At 39.7% G+C, this 19,794-nt stretch overlaps 2 protein-coding genes across 2 annotated transcripts in view; both read left to right on the forward strand.

The window, feature by feature from the left end:
- The first annotated feature begins 7,235 nt into the window (after positions 1–7,235).
- Positions 7,236–19,794, forward strand: part of LOC137730628 (AP2-like ethylene-responsive transcription factor AIL5) — a 41,156-nt gene continuing 28,597 nt past the window's right edge. Inside the window, exons 1-9 of the mRNA XM_068469607.2 lie at positions 7,236–7,609; positions 7,732–8,140; positions 8,292–8,374; positions 8,764–8,772; positions 9,432–9,520; positions 9,643–9,716; positions 9,866–9,916; positions 10,175–10,251; positions 10,358–10,613. Coding sequence (XP_068325708.2) covers positions 7,426–7,609; positions 7,732–8,140; positions 8,292–8,374; positions 8,764–8,772; positions 9,432–9,520; positions 9,643–9,716; positions 9,866–9,916; positions 10,175–10,251; positions 10,358–10,613 — 1,232 coding nt within the window. The 5' untranslated portion in view covers positions 7,236–7,425. The remainder of the gene's footprint in view (positions 7,610–7,731; positions 8,141–8,291; positions 8,375–8,763; positions 8,773–9,431; positions 9,521–9,642; positions 9,717–9,865; positions 9,917–10,174; positions 10,252–10,357; positions 10,614–19,794) is intronic.
- LOC148690169 (uncharacterized) lies at positions 10,920–12,535 on the forward strand. The gene is made up of 2 exons (XM_088687065.1): positions 10,920–12,045; positions 12,371–12,535. The coding sequence occupies exons 1-2, from the start codon at positions 10,920–10,922 to the stop codon at positions 12,397–12,399; spliced, it is 1,155 nt and encodes a 384-aa protein (XP_088543191.1). The 3' UTR covers positions 12,400–12,535.

The following is a 19,794-nucleotide window of genomic DNA, read 5'->3' on the forward strand; positions in this document are numbered from 1 at the left end:
TGTAGCACAATACAGTTATGTTTTTTTTTTTTTTTTCAAGTATGAATAGGCACTTATTTACACAATTTATACTAAATTACTTAAATCCGCCTAGGCCCCCGCCTAGGTTTTGTCTAGTCATCTAGAAGCTAGACATCAACCAGCCACCCGACTAGCGCATAGCGTCTTTTAGAACCTTGCTTATTTGATTTCGAAATAACATCATCTAGATTGCTTGCCATGTGTGGTGGCCTCCACCATCCTTGATTTTTCAGTTCACTATAGGTTATTTGTATAATTTGTTGATCTTTTATGGGTATTTCTGGGTTTTTATTTTCTTCTTGGTGGTTTTCATATTCTGATTGAATGATTTATGCTTGAGAAGGAAGTAATGGTAGCATATTTGCTTTCATCAAATTTCTCGACGGATTTAAAAATTTTAGCCAATTCTCATTGAAATCCAGTAGAAACTTTCTCTAATTTCTTTATTTTGAGTTAAATATATTTGTTTGAAAGCCAATTGGCCGAAAGAACACAACCAAAACAACCGTACAACACAAAGACACTAAAATGTGGAGCAATTGATTATAAAATGCAATACTAGATTGGTGTCTCCGTAGGAGACCAGGGAAGCGCATAGGAAAGAAGGACGAGGACCAGAGATGGGAACGTTGAACTGTTATTGACAACAACAGAAGTTTGACAGAGTAATGCTTGGCTACTTAAACATAAGTAGGAGTTTCTACTCAAAATTCTTCATGCTTTATTTACAAAATTTTGTGCTTATAATTAGAACCGTTCATATTATAAAGGCAAAATGGTAGAAAATAGATAGACGGTTTGTAATGCTTTTTGTGAGAATATAAAGGTAAAATGGTCTCACATTGGTGAAAAGAGAAACCTTGCAAGGGGTTATAAGATGTTGGGCTACTCCCAGATTGCCAATTGGTTTTATGGTGGAGCCTTAACTTCTTCATAGTATTAGAGCCAGGTTGGCCCCAGTGATAAGTCCAACGGCCATATGTGCTCCACGTCACCCAATTCATGTTGTCTACGTGTTTGGCTTGATAATTCGCTAGCATGTGAGGAGCCTTGTGAGAATGTGAAGGTAAAAGAGACCCACATTAGTGAGAGGAGAAACCTTGCAAGGGCTTATAAAAGGTTGGGTTCCTCCCTGTACTGCCAATTAGTTTTATGGTGAAACCCCAACTTCTTTTACCATTTCTGTCCATCTTGTTTTTATACAATTTGATGACTAAATAACCTTAGTTTTAATTGATTTTTTTTGCAGACATGACCTTTATAGAGTGACTTATAATATGAGCGGTTTTGATCATATACACGAAGGTATATGAATTAGAAATGAAGAGTTTTGAGTAAGAGTTCCTACTCATCCTTTAAGTAACCAAGTATCATTCATTTACAAAATATGATCATTCTAGCATTATCCTTAACTAAAATGCTACAAACTATAGCAACATGGTTGACATGAAACCAACTCAAGATGACCTAAATTAAATTGAAGGTATAGTGATTACGTAACAATTTAGGAGAAAGGGTTTCTCTTGTAGAATGAAGCTACTACGGGGCACATAGATATCTATGATCCTCTAATAACAAGTTAGTGACGAGTTATTATAAGGTGTCACAAGACTCACAACTCAATTATTGCCTGTGGTAACTCCGTTTCATGGAAGAATATTTTCTACTAGGAGACAAAAGGAAATAACACGCAACAATGAAAGATGGAATGGAAGGGATTTTAAGTCCTAAAGAAAAGTCATACGCATCATCCTACTTATGGGTCATGGTATCCGCTCACTCTCCCTCTTGCTTCCCTACGATCATACACACGAATATCACCCTTCACTCTTTCTAAAACTAGAATAAGAGCAACTCCAGCGTTGCAAAGGCCCCCTAGGGCTATTCACTATTGAATCCATCCAGTGAATAGTAACTGCCCTTTGAATCTCCACCCCTAAAATTGAATAGCCCTGGCTATAGGCAATAAAATATTAGATTTTACCCACTAAGCAAATCCGTCCTCATTGCTCATCGTTTTTGTAGCCTGCAAATTGGTGATGTCGGATAGCTTTGTCCTCATTATGCCACCCAAAGACAATCTCTTGGCCATTTTCTCACTTCCCATACTATTTGAAACCAATTTAAACTTCAACATTCACAATTGGGCATTCAAGAAATGCAATTCCAACATTAAAATAAAGCTCGTGCCGTCGAAAATTGAGGTCGAGGAAGACAAAGTTCAAATGGAAGGGGACATCAATGAGCTTAGTTTGATTGGTGAATCGAACGACGGGGATCATGGTTCTCCGATTGAGGTTCGAATATGAAGCCTCTTCACGTTTTGAGTAAGGGGCGATGAGAGAGAAATGACAGCAATAGAAACCAGGGAAAGGAAGCGAGCAGCGAGGAGGGGAGGAGTAGGAAGTGAGCCCTGACGTCAGTGTTGCATCATCTTCACCTCGAGCTCTCGAGCCAGCGATTCGTGCCAGGCTTGTCGCTCAGGCCCCCTTCGGCGCTGAAGCCCGCATGGCCTGGACTTGATTGCCCCAACAATTTGCTCTTATGCAATCCACGGTCCATCAAGCTAAAGGCCCTACTGGACTTGCTCTAAAGTAATACTTTTTTTTAAAATATTCAACTATTAATATTTGACACTTAATGTATCGAACTGTATTAAAAGGGAATCTCCTAAAATCATGGAAAAAACCTCTCCACCATATAGCAACAATTCATATCAGGCAGTTGCACATGATCACATTGAGTATCTTCTCATTTACTAGAAGATTGTAACTGAATATTCTTTTGTTAAATGTCTTGTATTTTCTTAATTTGGCACAATTCAAAATTGTAATAACACATGTAAATTCCTTTTGTGAAATATACAAAAATACACATTCCATATTAGCTCAATTGCCTCTCAAACTCACACCCACCAACTTTCCTTCATGGCGAGCTCAATTCAATGCCCTACTTCTTAGGTATGACTTGATGGGTTATATTGATGGATCAAACCATGTCTTGCTACCTCTTCTGCTACGTCCTATAAATTTTGGATTTGTCAAGATTAGCTGCTCCTACACGCTTTTTAGCCTTTGTCTCTTATCATGTCATATCTTTCATTGCCTCCTCCAAAACCTCTAAGGATGCTTGGGACAAGCTGATCAAGCTTTACGCTAACAAAACACACTATCGGGTTCTAACTCTAAAAGAGCGTCTTACGCTCATGCGTCGTGATACACAGCCTGTGTTTGTTTTTCTACAAGTTGTCAAAGCCATCATTGATGAGCTTGCCATTATTGATGTCCCACTCTTTGACGATGATATTGTTCTACATGTTCTCAATGGTGTTTGACCCGACTTTAAAGAAATCGCTGTCGTTGTTCAGGCTAGTGATACCTTCATCTCCTTTGAGAATTTGTATGACAAACCCATTAAACATGAAGCTTTCATCAAACGGGATACTACAACAGATGTTGTAGCACCTATGACTACCCTTGTTGCTCAAAATTCCTGCTTCACCCACCGTGGCTCGTGATCCACACAAGCCTCCAACCAACGTCCAAATAATACCGCCAACAATTCTCATCGTGCTAACCACTACAACAACAACACCACTAATAATCAGCGTTCTGGCACGGGATATCGTGGTTTTTGCCAATAGTGTGGCACTCAAGGGCATAGTGCCAAACTCTACCCTCATCTTTCTTCAAGCTCCTTTGCTCCACCTATGGTCAACCACACCACTGCCCGCTCCTCCACATCTTTTCCTTGGATACTAGATTCGGGTGCTTTTCACTACGTCACTTTTGATTCCAGGAACATCCCGGATTCCACCTCCTATGATGGCCCAGATGAGATTATTATTGGTAATGGAAAAGGTTTGAGTTTTACCCATGTTGGTTCCACATCATCCCCTCTCCCTCCACCACACTTTTTCGATTATATGATGTCCTGTGTGTTCCTTCCATTTCGCGTGATATAATTTCCATTGCTAAGTTTAATAAAAAAAAATGCAACCTCTATTGAACTTTGCCATGATTTCTTTCTTGTCAAGGATCTGAACACGAGGGCGACACTTGTTTAAGGCCCGAATAAGGACGATACATATAAGTGGCCATGCTTGATGCCCATATCCCGATCTCAAATACAAGCTATGGTGGGTGTGGTGGACTCCTCCAATTTGTGGCATTGTCGACTCAGTCACCCCAATCATCGAACTTTTCTCCAAATTTTACGTACCTCATCCATTACTATGTCTTCAAATCCATCTATTTGCACTTCTTGTCATTGTAATAAGAGCCACAAGCTCCTGTTTGGGCATTCTTCACTTGTTAGTAAGCGTCCCCTTGAACTAATTTATAGTGATGTTTAGGGCTTTGCCCCTTATTTATCTACCGATGGCTTTTCATACTATGTTATCTTTGTAGATCATTTCACAAAATATATTTGGTTTTATCCCATGAAACACAAATTTGATGTTTCATCAATTTTCACAACCTTTAAGGTTCTCGTTGAAAATTACTTCCACACCAAAATAATCACCTTATACTCTGATGGTGGTGGAGAATATGTTAGACTCAAAAGTTTTTTAGTCACCAATGGCATCACTCATCTCACCACTCTTCCTCACGCTCCTGAATAGAATGGTGTTGCTGAACGCCGTCACCGACATGTTGTCGAAATAGGGTTAACACTTCTCCATCAAGCATCTTTACCTATCACTTATTGGTCATATGCTTTCAAAACTGCTGTGTATCTTATTAATAGGATGCCTACTCATGTTCTCAATAATATTTCTCCCTACAAAGCTCTTTTTGGTGATCTTCCTAACTAGACTAAGCTTCGGGGTTTTGGTTGCTTATGTTTCCCCTAGTTAAGACCCTATAATTCTAACAAGCTTCTTCCTCGGTCTCGTCCATGTCTCTTTCTTGGTTACTCCTCTACTCAAAGTGCTTATTTATGTCTTGATATCTCTTCCCGCCGTGTGTTTGTTTCCCGTCACGTTCAATTTGACGAAAACACATTTCCCTTCTCTTCTTGTGACTCTGTAGTTCCTCAAGTTTGTCCCCCCAACTCATTAGCATGGTCTACTGTCATTCTCGCTGTCACAAGTATTCCTATTTAGGTTGCCAATGTACCATCACCCACTTCCACCTCTCAGCATGCTGCTACTCATATGTCATCAGACGTCTTGGCGTTGTGTTTCTCCCCCACACCATCACCACATGCTGCTGCTCATCCACTAAATTCCCCATGCCCCACCTCCTCAACAACACATCACATTAACCTCATCTCCCTACCAACACGACCTGCCAATTTCATTACCCTACAACCCCACGGACCCACCCCATCATTAACCCAACCCTCTTTGACTACACTATCATTGTCTAATACTACCTCCTAACCAACATCACTACACCTGCCAGCCCTACTTCCTCACCGTCCCCATTCACTCTACTTATCAATCCCTTACCCCCACCCCCACTACCACCAAATAATTTAAACAATCATCCCATGACCACTCAAGCCAAAAATAATATTTTTAAACCCAAACAACTTTGCACCGCCACCGAACATCCATTTCCCTATCCCATTGAACCAACATGTGTTTTCTCAGGCTATCAAAGATCCTCTTTGGCGTGCAGCCATGTCCGACGAGTTCAATGCTTTAATCTGCAATGGTACTTGGGAGCTTGTTCCCCCTCAACCCACATGGAATCTTATTGGGTGCGAATGGGTATTCCACATAAAAAGGCATTCTGATGGCAGTATTGATAGGTACAAAGCACGCCTTGTTGCTAAAGGCTTTCACCAGTGTCCTGGAGTGGATTTCTCGGACACATTCAGCCTGGTTGTCAAACCACCACAATTTGTCTTGTTCTTCATTTGGCTCTCACTCATGGTTAGCCTCTTCGTCAATTAGACGTGAACAATGCTTTTCTGCATGGCTCACTCTCTGAGGATGTTTATATGTCATAACCTCCCGGATTCGGTGATTTTAATTTTCCAAGTTATGTTTGCAAACTCCGCAAAGCTTTATATAGCCTCAAGCAGGCACCCTGATCATGGTATAAGGAGTTGAGCTCTTTTGTGCTTAATCAGGGATTTGTTAATGCTATCTCAGATGCCTTTCTCTTTATTTTTCGTCGGGATGGTGATGTGCTATTAACAAAGAGAAAGGCAATATCTGAGTCTCACCCGCCCTGACATCTCATTTACTGTCAACAAACTCTCACAGTTCATGCATCGACCAACTGAGTCTCATTGGCAGGCCCTGAAATGTCTCCTTCGCTATCTGAAAGACACTATCTTTCATGGTCTTCTCCTCCATCATAGTGTCTCATCCCGTCTCTATGCTTTTTCAGATGCTAACTGGGTTGGTGATCGTGTTGACCGTAAGTCCACTACTAGTTATGTTATTTATTTTGGTGGTAATTTAATCTCTTGGAGTTCTTGTAAACAACATTCTGTCGCTCGTTCGTCTACAGAAGTAGAGTACCACGCCATAGCCTCCCCTACTGCTGAACTAGCTTGGGTTCAATCCCTCCTCCGTGAGCTTGGTGTCTCTTTAATGGATAAACCAACCATTTTTTGCGACAATATTGGGGCTACTTTCTACTGTGTCAATCCCGTCCTTCATTCTTGCATGAAGCACATTGAACTTGATTTTTAGTTTGTTCGTGATCGTGTCAATCGTGGCCTTCTTCGGATGTCACATGTTTCTACTTAGGATCAACTTGCAGATGTCCTCACAAAAGCCCTTCCTCGTCCAAGATCGGTGTCTCTAATGGGACCACCATCTTGCGGGGGCATAAAAGGGAATCTCCTAAAATCATGGAAATAACCTCTACACCAGATATCAACAATTCAAATCAGGCAGTTACACATGATCACCGTTGAGTATCTTCTCATTTACTGGAAGATTGTATCTGAATATTCTTTTATTAAATGTCTTGTATTTTCTTAATTTGGCACAATTCAAAATTGTATATAACATGTGCAAATTCCTTTTGTGAAATATAGAAGAATACATATTCCATATTAGCTCTAATTTTTTAGACAAACTAAAAAAAAATTCCCTAAAGAAGTAGAGAGAGAAATACACACCGCTTAGTCATCCCATCAAAAGCTTCCACTTTGCTTTCCTTGCTCTCTCTCTCACTAAAAAGAATCTCGATCCTCGTGCAACCCTTAATAGGACTCTCTTTCTCTTTCGATTCATTCATCTCACCTCTTCACGTCTTTCTTCTTCTACTAATACTAAAGAATACTCTAGTTCGACCGCTACTGCTAGTTTTCTGCTATCACCTCCTCAATATCTGTGTTCATTTTAACTTAACTTTAATTGACACACTTTCACATTCACTTGGGTATTTTGTTAGCTCTTCTTCCAAAGACAAAGAAATCCCACAAACTTCTCATATGTCACGCATGTCTATCTATCTATCATCAAAATTAATATTGAAAAACACAAAAACCATGGATTCTTCTCCTCAGAACTGGCTCCTCGGCTTCTCTCTTTCCAACCACTCTCATCATCACCAGCCTTCTCACGATCTCTCCTTCTCCGAGGCCTTCACCTCCAATTCCCCAACCCACTCAGCAGGTCCCCAAAATCACTCTCTCTCTCTCTCTCTCTCTCTCTCTCTCTCCCCCCCCCCCCCTAATTCTATTTTATTTCTAACACATGTATTATATCAATCTTTTTTTTGGTCTTACAGGTAGTAGGTACTGTCGCCGATCACCATCGTCAAGGTGCAAGTCCAACTTCAGCAACTGACCTCTCCATCTTCAGTTCCGGAGTGAACGGCTCAAAGCTTGAGGACTTTCTCGGAGGTTGCACCACCTTCACCACCACCGTCACACCGACCTCACTCCCTCAGTTTTCTACTGCTGATCATCATCATCAAACAGCTCCGCTCGCTTTGTCTGAAAACCGGATTTACGATCCCGAGCTCAAAACCATAGCTGCTAGCTTCCTCCGAGGTTTCTCCACAATCGCTACCACCACCACAACCGATACTCTACAAGCAACCAAACCGAAAAACCACCACCCTCTCGCCTCTTCCGATCCCATCCCCAAAAAACCCTCTGACACCTTCGGGCAGCGCACATCCATTTACCGAGGCGTCACACGGTAATGCTCCTAACTACTAGAGCTACGTACAACTTAATCACAAGTTCATACTTTTTATAATGATTTTACTATTGTAATTTTTGAGAATATTTTCTTCTTGTTACTAATCTTTGTTTGTTTGGGGGTTGGTGGCGCGGGTTTGAATGTTTAGGCATAGGTGGACAGGAAGATATGAAGCGCATCTGTGGGATACCAGTTGCAGAAGAGAAGGACAAAGTAGGAAGGGCAGGCAAGGTAATTTTCATTTTCTACTATGTAATAATCTCTTCTAGGGAGTGAAGGTTCTTTGTGATTCTAACGTGCGCTTAAGGTGTACAATATATGACACAAGATAAAATGGGTCCTCTGGATCTATTTCAGCGAACGGTTCTGATCATCCAGAAGGATCAGAACAATCCCAAGAAAGAGCACAGTTTGAGATTGGATCATCTTGCTTTTGACACCTTAGGCGCATGTTAGGTTTGAAGTGGATACCACTGCTATTGTGCGCATTGTGTTTGTAGTTTCATGACTGGTAAAGATTGTGATGTGGGTTGTTTGTTTTGTCCGCCATGTACATGACGCAAATGATTGCTCTTATGGATATGCTCTAATCATCATCATCATCAACTTCACCTCTGCAGTTTATTTGGGTGAGTAACTAATTTCACGTTTTACTGAGTAAGATTCTCTATTCTATTATTTCCATCGCATTCCTCTCTCTTTTTCTCACATTTTGCTTTTTGACTTTTTTTTCTATAAATTTTTTTATATAAGATGTTAGACGTAGTTTAATCGTAATTGATCAAGTAGGAGGAGAAAATGAAAGAAAATTTAAAAAGAACAGAATAAAGGAAGAGAATCCTCTTCGACCAATTTATGGCCATTATCAATAAGATCATTATTATCAAGTACATGAAAGGATATGATCATCAGGAATCGGATCCCCTCTGGATTATTTGGAACTGAGCCTACTCATCAAATGATCCAATCTATTGAAATTTGATTCAATGACTACAAACAGAAACCCTTCTAAAAATTATAATAATTGTAACCGTTCAATAAAATTTTAATAGTTCGGATCATTTGATGAGTGGACTCAATTCCAAATGATCCGGAGGGGATCCGGCTCCTGATCATCAAATTTTAAGATTCACAACAGATTTTGGTTACTGTAGCACAACAATTATTCTTTGCATGAATGCACCACATCATGGGTCAGATTCTTTTCTATTTAGATTCTCATTGTTGAAAAAGTAATTAAATAAATAAATATGTATTTACATTGCTTGAATTTTGTGAATATTTGTAGGTGGTTATGAGAAAGAAGAAAAAGCAGCAAGAGCCTACGATCTGGCAGCTCTGAAGTACTGGGGTCCGACCACCACCACAAACTTTCCAGTAAGATCAGCTGCATGCAATAAATATTCATTTACATTGTTTCATTATTACATATCTATTTATATTTCATTTATTTATGTTCGCTGAAAATATTTGATCTAACTTCGTTATCAATTTTGAAGGTTACTAACTATGAGAAGGAATTGTGGGAGATGAAGAATATGACTAGGCAGGAATTTGTTGCTTCTCTTCGAAGGTACTATTATTTTTAACCCTTTTTTTATAGTTTTTTTAAGGAGATATACTCTATATGGTTTCGTTTACTTTTTATTTTTTTAGGAATTTTCTTGGTGTTATTATTTTGAAGATTTGGTTGTTTATGTATTTTTTTTTTCTACGTTGTAGGAAAAGTAGTGGATTTTCTAGAGGAGCTTCTATTTACAGAGGGGTCACAAGGTTTGTGTTTCCCAACTTGTTTATTGTATTTAGTGCTTTGATTTTAAATTAGAACTAAATAATATTTCTTTTCTTCTAATTTTTTTTGAATTTGAATTTACTTTTATTTTAATTAAAACCCAATAGGTTTGTCGTTTCCAACTTGTTTATTGTCTGTAGTGCTTGATTTTAAACTAGAACTAAATAATATTTTCTTTTCTTCTAATTTTTTTTAATTTTTATTTGCTTTACTTTTAATTAATACCGAATTTATTTCAGGCATCATCAACATGTAAGATGGCAGGCAAGAATAGGAAGGGTTGCAGGCAACAAAGATCTCTACCTTGGCACTTTCAGTAATTCCCTTAACATTTTTCCTCGAACAAATTGTTCAAGGGTTTAAAACCATATTTGATTGTGTTGCTAATTGATAAGGACTTTTAATTAATTTGTGTCGAACAGCCACTCAAGAAGAAGCAGCTGAGGCCTATGACATTGCGGCCATTAAGTTCCGAGGCCTAAACGCCGTGACCAACTTTGATATGAGCCACTACGACGTGAAGAGCATTGCCAACAGCAACCTTCCCATAGGTGGAATGCCCGGAAAATCCAAAAACTCATTCGATTCTGATAGCAAGAGCATCGAAGGTAACCGTTCAGCTGATGATCGAGATCTCACCTTCGCATCCTCAGTGATCTTTGCATCTCAACAACCTAGGTATTGGAAGAAACTTTACTTTTCCATGTTTCCTTCCATGTTTTCTGCTTCCATGTTTCATGCTTTGCTTTTTACTTTTCCATGTTTCCTTCCATGTTTTCTGCTTCCATGTTTCATGCTTTGCTTTTTCTTTCTTTATGTTTTGCTTTCCTTTCTTCCGCTCATTTATATGAGCTTTCCTTGTAAGTTACACACATATACAAATATAGACATTCAAAATTCAATATGGTATCAGAGCAGTGACCCTAACCGGCCTGTCTCTGTGGTGTTCTCTTGAGAGATTTGTGAGCTTCTTGTCCTTCAATCATGGCTGAAGAAAGCTTAGTAAATTTGGAAGGAGACAGCTTTCATGCTACTCCACCATCACCACACTCAGATATTGATATCAACCCAAATCAACGTCTTAGTTCTGTCTTGCTAAATGAGTTTAACTATCTTCCATGGGAGAGAGCAGTTTCTCTTGCTCTGGGAGGACGATCAAAGCTTGGTTATGTTAATGGTGCTATTCCAATGCCTGAGACTACCTCACCGGAGTATGATGCTTGGCTATGCAAAGACCAGTTGGTCATGTCGTGGCTACTGAATTCCATGGATCGTAAGATTGCAGAAATTTTTAGCTATGCTGAATCCTCCATGACTCTTTGGAAAAATCTCAAGGAAATGTATGAAAATCAGAACAATGCGGCTAGAGTGTTTCAGTTAAAGAAGGACATTGCTGGTTTGCAACAGGAAGGGAAGCCATTTGTGCAACATCTTGGAAAGCTGACCACTATGTGGAACGAGCTGAATGTGTATCGACCACACACCATCGACGTTGCTGTGCTAACTAAAAGAGCCGAGGAAGACAAAATATTCCAACTCCTAGCAAGCCTGAGCCCTGAATTCGAAGATCTTCGAAGCCATATCCTCATGAATCCCGACCTGCCTTCTTTTTCAAGTGTGTGTGCCACAATTCAAAGAGAAGAGGTTCGAAGGAAAGTCATGACCTTGGACATGAAGGCAAATATACCAGAAGCTAGGGCTTACTTCTCTAACCAAAAACTTGGTGAGGAGAGAGGCTACAAAGGAAAGAAAACTGGCTTAAAATGTAGCCATTGTGATGCTGGTGGGCACTCAAGAGACCGATGCTGGATTCTTCATCCAGAGTTAAAACCAAAGTTTCCTAGGGATAACAAAGGTGTCTCGAAAGGCTCGTACAACCCTTCTTACAAGGCAAATCATGTTGCCACAACTTCTTCTGATGGAGCACTAAAGTTCACCACTAATCCAGCTGCACTGATCAACGAGTTTGCTATGTTTCTTCACAAGAAACAAGGTCTTGGAGATAGTGAAGGACCACTAAATCAGTGTGACAACAATCAAACTGCACTACTAGGACAGTTTGCTGGCTTCCTGGCTGGAAATGAAGGCGTGGTACAAAGGGACATCCCAGGTATCTTACACTCCTTCTCAACTGCTCTCAGCATTGGTAATGTGCATGATTATTGGATTTAGATTCTGGAGCCACTGATCATATGACTAACAAGTCTACAAACTTGCATAAATTTGAAAAATTTTCTATTCCATCCCAAGTGTCAGTTGCCAATGGAAAAAATGCTATGGTTGTGGGAAAAGGAAAAATACATTTGATCTCAAGTGATGTCGAGTCTGAGGCTCTTTATGTTCCCTCATTCCTTTTTCAACTTTTATCTGTTAGCAAGATCACAAACTCATTAAATTGTCTTGCCATTTTCTCTCCCAAAAATGTGATCTTTCAGGATGTAGTCACCAAGAAGACGATTGGTGAAGGATTTTTCTTAAATGGTCTCTACTATCTTTCCAAGCATATTCAAGTTCCCAAGGATTTTCAAGTCACTTCAAGCTTAGCTCAAGAACAACAACTTTGGCACCAACGTCTAGCACATCCTTCTGAAAAAGTTTTATCCACCTTGTTCCCAAATATGTGCAAAGTTACAAGTCCTTGTGATGTTTGTCATTTTTCTAAGTTTACTAGATTACCATTTACTAAGGCTACATCGAATCCCTAGAAAGAAATTAGTTACACTTCATGTTTACAGAATGTTTGATATAAAAATATACAACATGAATGAACATAGAATTAAGGAGAAAGAACCCTTGAAGCAAAACTGATGTCGAAATCCCTTAAGAGTTGCCTTCGGTGTTGGTGCTCCAAGTGTGTTGTAAATGAAGGTGGAGCGGCTAAGGTTGAATGGTTTCTGCGAATGGGAGAGTGTATGGACAGTTTCTGCGAATGGGAGAGTGTATGGAATGGAATGAAGCCGAGAAGAGATTGTGTAGAAATGGAAGGGGATTTGCGGCAAAGGGGAAGTGTTTGTGTTGTGTGTTGTGTTGTGAATGGAATTTCTGTGATGAATGGAATCCATTGTGGCTGCAATGCATGCTTATTTATAGGTAAATGAGAGGGAACATGACAGCTAGGAATAGGTGGAAATGTGGCTGCAAGTTTGGTGAATGATTATGAGTGAATGCATGTGAATGTGGCTAGGTTGGAAAGCTGGAATTGCATGTGAAAGCTGGAATTGCATAAGGGGTACACGGCATGGGATGTTTGGTGCTGGAATTGAATGTGAAAGCATGTGCAATGAATATGTGGCTGCATGTGGGTGAATGTGTGGCTGATTTGTGGTTCAATGATGAAATAGATGGGAGTGCATGTGGGTGAATTAAAGGATGGAATGCATGTGCAATGAGTGGTGTTGGTGTGTGAAAGTGATTGCTGAAAATGAATATGTATGAAATGATAGTGTTTTGCACGGCTAGGTGTTGTGGTTTTGGGAAAAAGGTGGATGAATGTGCATGTGAATTAGGTTGTGAAAGCATGTGGATTAGGTGGAAATGTGTAGATGATTATGAGTATGATAAGTGATAAGTGTATGGTTATGATAAGTGATAAATGAATGTATGATATGATAAGTGGTGAATGATATGTGGTGAATGATAAGTGGTGAATGATAAGTGGTAATGTTTAAGTGTTTAAAATAGGGAACAAAGCCCTTCCTTGCATGGCAAGGAAGGGAGACACAAGGAAACACACGACATTGTCCTAAGGTTGCAAGGAATGTTGTTTTTGTGTTCTAAAATGCGTAGGAGTCTTCAATGATGCTCAAACATGAGGTCTTTTAGTATTTAACTTTCCTACTTCAAGTCTTCAATTTCGTCCATCCTCTTGGCTCCAAGCATATGAAATCCATTTCAATCTCTAATTTGCTCCAAAAGGCATCCTTTTCCATACTTTGCCCTTAGAACCTGAAAACACACAAAAGAAGCATAAAGGACTAAAATAACTAAAGAAACATAACGTAAATGAACGAGAACAAGCCATTTAAGTCGCATGAATATGCTCCTATCAAATACCCCCACACTTAGCTTTTGCTAGTCCTCGAGCAAAACAGAAATACAAAACAAAACGAAACGAAACAAAACAAACCAAAGGAAATCTTAAACCTTCCAACAATCGTTTCAGGGATTTCCAATGCACATGACAAGTTAAAAATCATTATTCCCACAGATTTTAGCCATCTTTACACTTAAGTACATTCTTACTCATAGTCACCACATACTAGTTCACAATTAAGCATTTAAAACCATGTTTTGAATGTAGTAACATGCCTTAGAGAATTCTCTCAATTCCTTACTAGATGTACTCTCGTTTTTCACACAGATTTTCTGACTACACACCCTACACTAGGCATATGTGAGAAGATTGATGTAAACATGGAGACGAACACTCACATATGTTATAACAAGGAAAGCATTTTCTGGATTTATGATAATGACATGAATATGATCTCATGAATGAAATGCTACTACTTAGAATGAGAACCAGTGATTCCATAAGCTCATATCAATTCCAAACTCCACATTATTGAACACATAACGATCAAGATAGAAGTCAAAGGGGTGTAACGGGGCTAGGGTATTGGCTAACAATGAAAGGTGAAGGATAAACAAACATTCTTAAAGCAATAGTGAGCAAAGTATTGAATTAGGCACTTAGAATTCCCTTTTGAATGAAAACTCAACTTTTGAACAAAAAGGGAGATCAAGCTCTTTTTTTCTTTCTTTCTTTCTTTCTTTTCTTTTCTGTTTTTCTTTTTTCTTTTTTTTTTTTTTTATATGTTTTTCACAATTTTTTTCTTTTCTTTTGCCTCTCAAAACATACATAAACACTTAAGAACAAAACATTCTCTCCCCCACACTCATTTTCTTTCATAATGTACTCAAAAGGAATTCATTTAAGTCATGCTCACTATCATTTAAGAACAAGGGTGTGGACTGTCCTACACTAGGCTAAGTGAGGATAATGTGGGTAAACAAAGAATAAAGGCTAAACAAGGCTCAACGGGGTTAAAACTTACAACAAATACGAAATATGGGAAGTAAGGCTATTTGGCTATGGTGGCAACTACACAACTTCATCTTGATATATGTTATGCAATTCAATGTCATGCTTTGAATGAAACGAATATAAGTTCTAGCATTTAGTTCTATCATAATACAATTGCATTCTAAGTAGCAACCAAGCAAGGAATAATGAGATCATGCAACAACTTTAGAAAACAAAGAATCACAGATAATAACTCTCCAAAGAACGTTTAGGCTCAAGTCTCACAAGGTTGTAGCGTTTGTTTGAGTTCCTTCCTTCAAGCATGTTACAAAAACGAATTTTTCTTTTATGATTGCATGTGAAGTCATACATTATAACCATAACCAAGCATATACCAAGAGTAAATCAAACTTTTCTTTATGTTTATAACTCTTTTTAACCGTCATGCAATTACAAACCAAATCCTTATCATTGTGTTGGAAGGTACCCTAAGACACAAACACACAAAAACGACTCAAAACACTCTTTTTAGGCTTTTCAAAACATGTTTTTTCAAATTTTTATGTGATTTTCGGAGTTATAAAAACAAAACATACTAAAACATTCTAAAACAACTTAAAAACACCTTAAAACAGCAAGGAACAACATTTGAAGTAATGGGTGATAAAATCCCACGAATTTGCATTAAAGTAATGGGTTACCCCCCCACACTTAAATCAAACATTGTCCTCAATGTTTTAAGCATAGATTCACACAAAACATAAGTAAACACACAAAAAGCACTTAAACATACTAAACATGGCAGAATGTAACTAACAAAGAGAAGAGTTTAGGGACGCAAATCTGGTTATGGAGTGTAAATTCCCTCTTCTCTTTGGTGATTGTATTGAGGCTTGATCTTGGTGATTCCACAGGCTTACTCTTGAACTGGTTTCCGCCCATCGTTGATTTTCCTTTGTGCTACTCTTGAACTGGGCAGCAGGATTCTTTTGGTCTTCCCCGAAGGTCGGAGCTTCCTCCTTTTATCTGTTTCTTTGTTCAATCTTCGCAGAAGTGGTCCCTTCTCTGGAAGTGTATCAACCGTTGAAGATGACTACTCGAGAGCAACGCTAGGTAAGCAATCAGGAATAGATTCCAGGCAGTTGGCTCCAGAACAGAAGACTGACTCCAAGTGCCGGCTGATTGCTTCTTTCACTTTGCCATGCGAGTAAGAACAAGGACAAAGAAAAAGACAGGGAAAGAGCATGATATGAGATACTTTTGCTTTTAACCTTGATGATATGAGATACCTTTGCTTTTGAAGAAGCGGTGAATGAATCAGCACATGCTTCAATCCGCCGTTTCCTCCTGGGTCATCTGTACTCCAGGCATCTGGTATCATTTTTGGGGAAGAAGAAAAAATTGAGTAGTTCGAAAGGCTTTGCTGGGAGTGCGCCCTCAGAGGTGAGGAAGAGTTGGGCATTTTCTTCAGGTCTGCCTTGCCATAAAAGATGAAGGTCGACATATATAGAGATAATATCAAGTGGTGGTACTGTTCTTTTACCCTTGTCGACAAACGTTTTGATCCCGCAAATCCGGCTTTTTGAAATAGTGAGCGCCTCTTCGATTTCTGAGCAGGCGCCCCTTCGCTTTCTGAACGACGCCCCTTCGCTTTCTGAACGACACGCAGTAGTGCGGATGCGGCTCCTTTTGACAAAGCTGCACGCGTTTTCTGAAAAGCAGAGAAAGCGTCGCCGAACTTTGCGCTTGTCGGCTAAAGATGTGTAGTTGCGATGATGGCCTCCACGTGTTTTCTGAAAAGAAGAAATCTTTTGACAAAGTTGAACGCGTCTTCAGAAAAGCCGAGAAAGCGTCGCCTAACTTACGCCGGAAATTCCTGCTTTTTGAATCGATGGACGCGTCGCCTTGGCTTTTTATAGAGGTATCAATCACCCCAACATACACACTCTGAAGATTTTCCATTCTTGAAAATCGATTCCGGCCCTTTGAGATTTAACTCCATCCACCCCTTCTCATTGAACACCTTTGAAAAATGACTAACTCATCGAACCTTAGCTTAGATTTGAGTCTCAGCAGCGATCCGGTTGCGCCCCGTCAAGGTAATGTATGGCGCCCTTCTTTTTTATCTTCTAATGGTCCTCTTTCAGGTGAAGACTCCATGATGACAGATGCAACAACAGCTACGATAGTAGCTAGGAACCTCCTTACTCCTAAGGACAGTAGGCTGCTTTCAGGACGGTCCGATGAGTTGGCCGTTCAAGAGTCCCTCGCTCTCAGCGTTCAATGTGCAGGCTCTGTGTCCAACATGGGCCAACGCCTGCTTGCTCGGTCCCGCCAAGTGGAATCGTTGATGGCAGAGGTGGAAAGTCTTAAGCAGGAGATCAAACAGCTTAAGTACGAGAATAGAAGTTTGCATGTGCTTGCAAATAACTATTCGTCGGGCATGAAGAGGAAGCTTGATGAGCTGCAAGAATCTGAGGGTCGAATTCACAGTGACCGTCAAAGGCTTGCGGCTTATCTCCAGAGGCACCTTTTTCCTGGGTCATCCAGCGTTTGGCCAAGTATTGAGGCCTGGAATGCTCTAGCTCCAATGTCTTCCGCTTCGATGCCTCCCGCTTCGATGCCTCCTGCTTCGATGCCTTCCGCTCCGACGCCTTCTGCTCCGACGCCTCGTAGTGGGGCTTCACGTAGACATCCTTTGTGAAGGCTCCATCTTTCTGCCATGTTTATTTTTATTCTATTTTTTTTTTTTTTTTAATCAAATCAAACGGCATGGAATTGATCTTTGAATGGAGGGTGATACTTGAAATGATCCGGTAATGGTTTAAATTCTAGAGTGGATGCCTGAATCATTAACAACATATTAGTATAAAAGAAAATTGAAATTCGGGGAGGCGGCTTACCTTTGTGCTCCGACATGAACTTAAAAATAAACACCCCTTCGAAAGTTATGACATGTCCCGTGTCATAAAACCCTTTTTCATAGCAACCCAATAGTTTGTCTACAAACATAGCCCTCATATACATTCGTATTAGTAAGCAAAAACACACTTAACCAAAACTAACACAACTAACACAAAAAAAAAAAAAAAAAACACAAACCTTCCATCCCACACCCAAACCTAACCAAAGCATTGTCCTCGATGCTTAAAATTGTATGTAATGCAAGTAGGCAAAGAATATGAAATGGTGACAACATAAACACAAAATGAGGAAAGAACACAAACCACACTAGGTTGCCTCCTAGTAAGCGCTTTATTTAATGTCTAGGCAAGACATGGTAGCTTGTTCACGGTGTTGTAAACTCAAGAAAATCTACAACTTGATAAACTTGCTCTTCCTCCACTTTCTCCAAATATGGTTTCAATCGCTGCCCATTGACTTTAAAAGAGGTGCCATTCTTCATGTTTGCTATCTCCACAGCTCCGTGGGGAAATGTTTGCAGCACCTTAAATGGTCCCACCCACCTAGACTTCAATTTACCTGGAAAAAGTCTCAAACGTGAGTCATACAACAGTACTTTCATACCTTGGTGAAACTCCTTCCGTAGGATGGCCTTGTCATGATAGAGCTTAGTCCGTTCCTTGTAGATTTTGGCATTCTCATATGCTTCATTTCTGAGTTCTTCCAACTCATTAAGTTGGAGCTTCCTTGCTATTCCAGCATCCTTGTAATCAAAGTTGAACTTCTTGATGGCCCAATATGCACGGTGTTCAAGCTCCATTGGCAAATGACAAGCTTTCCCAAACACAAGGCGATAAGGACTCATGCCAATGGGGGTCTTATATGCTGTTCTATATGCCCATAGTGCATCATTCAACCTCAGTGACCAATCCTTCCTTGTAGGGCTTACGGTCTTCATCAAAATGTTCTTGATCTCCCTATTGCTAATCTCCACTTGTCCTGAGGTTTGAGGATGGTACGGGGTTGCCACTTTGTGGTTGATGTTGTACTTCTTCATCAAGGATTCAAAGGGTTTGTTGCAGAAATGGCTGCCACCATCACTAATAATAGCTCTTGGGGTTCCAAACCTACAAAAAATCACATCTTTAAGAAAATTCAAAACAACCTTATGATCATTAGTTATTGTAGCAATGGCTTCAACCCATTTGGATACATAATCTACTGCCACTAATATGTATAAGTAACCAAAAGAGGATGGAAATGGTCCCATGAAATCGATTCCCCAAACATCAAAGAGCTCCACCACCAAAATGTTGTTCAATGGCATCTCATTTCTTCGGCTAATGTTCCCCATTTTCTGGCACCTATCACACTTAGAACAAAAATCAAAAGCATCTTTGAATAAAGTAGGCCAAAAGAAACCAGATTGTAAAACCTTTAGAGATGTCTTTTTGGCACCAAAATGTCCTCCACATGCCAATGTATGGCTGAACGTTAGAATGCTTTGTTGCTCACTCTCTGGGACACACCTCCTAATGATTTGGTCAGGGCAATATTTAAACAAATATGGTTCGTCCCAAACGTAGTGCTTTACCATGGCAAGGAACTTCTTTCTTTCCTGAAAAGAAAGGTCATTTCTAATTATACCACAAACAAGATAATTAACAAAATCAGCATACCATGGTTCTTTTTCTTGAATAACAAGGAGTTGTTCATCTGGAAATGATTCATTTAGAGGCAAAGGTTGTCCAACTCCATGGTTTTCATTGAGCCGTGACAAATGGTCAGCCACAACATTATCACTTCCCTTCTTATCTCGAATTTCCAAGTCAAACTCTTGTAGTAAGAGTATCCATCTAATTAAGCGTGGCTTAGCATCCTTTTTTGTCATCAAGTACCTAAGGGCTGCATGATCAGAAAACACAATAA

Source organism: Pyrus communis, chromosome 16 (assembly GCF_041283825.1).
Source record: "Pyrus communis isolate YQ-2024b chromosome 16, ASM4128382v1, whole genome shotgun sequence".
Lineage (NCBI taxonomy): Eukaryota > Viridiplantae > Streptophyta > Magnoliopsida > Rosales > Rosaceae > Pyrus > Pyrus communis.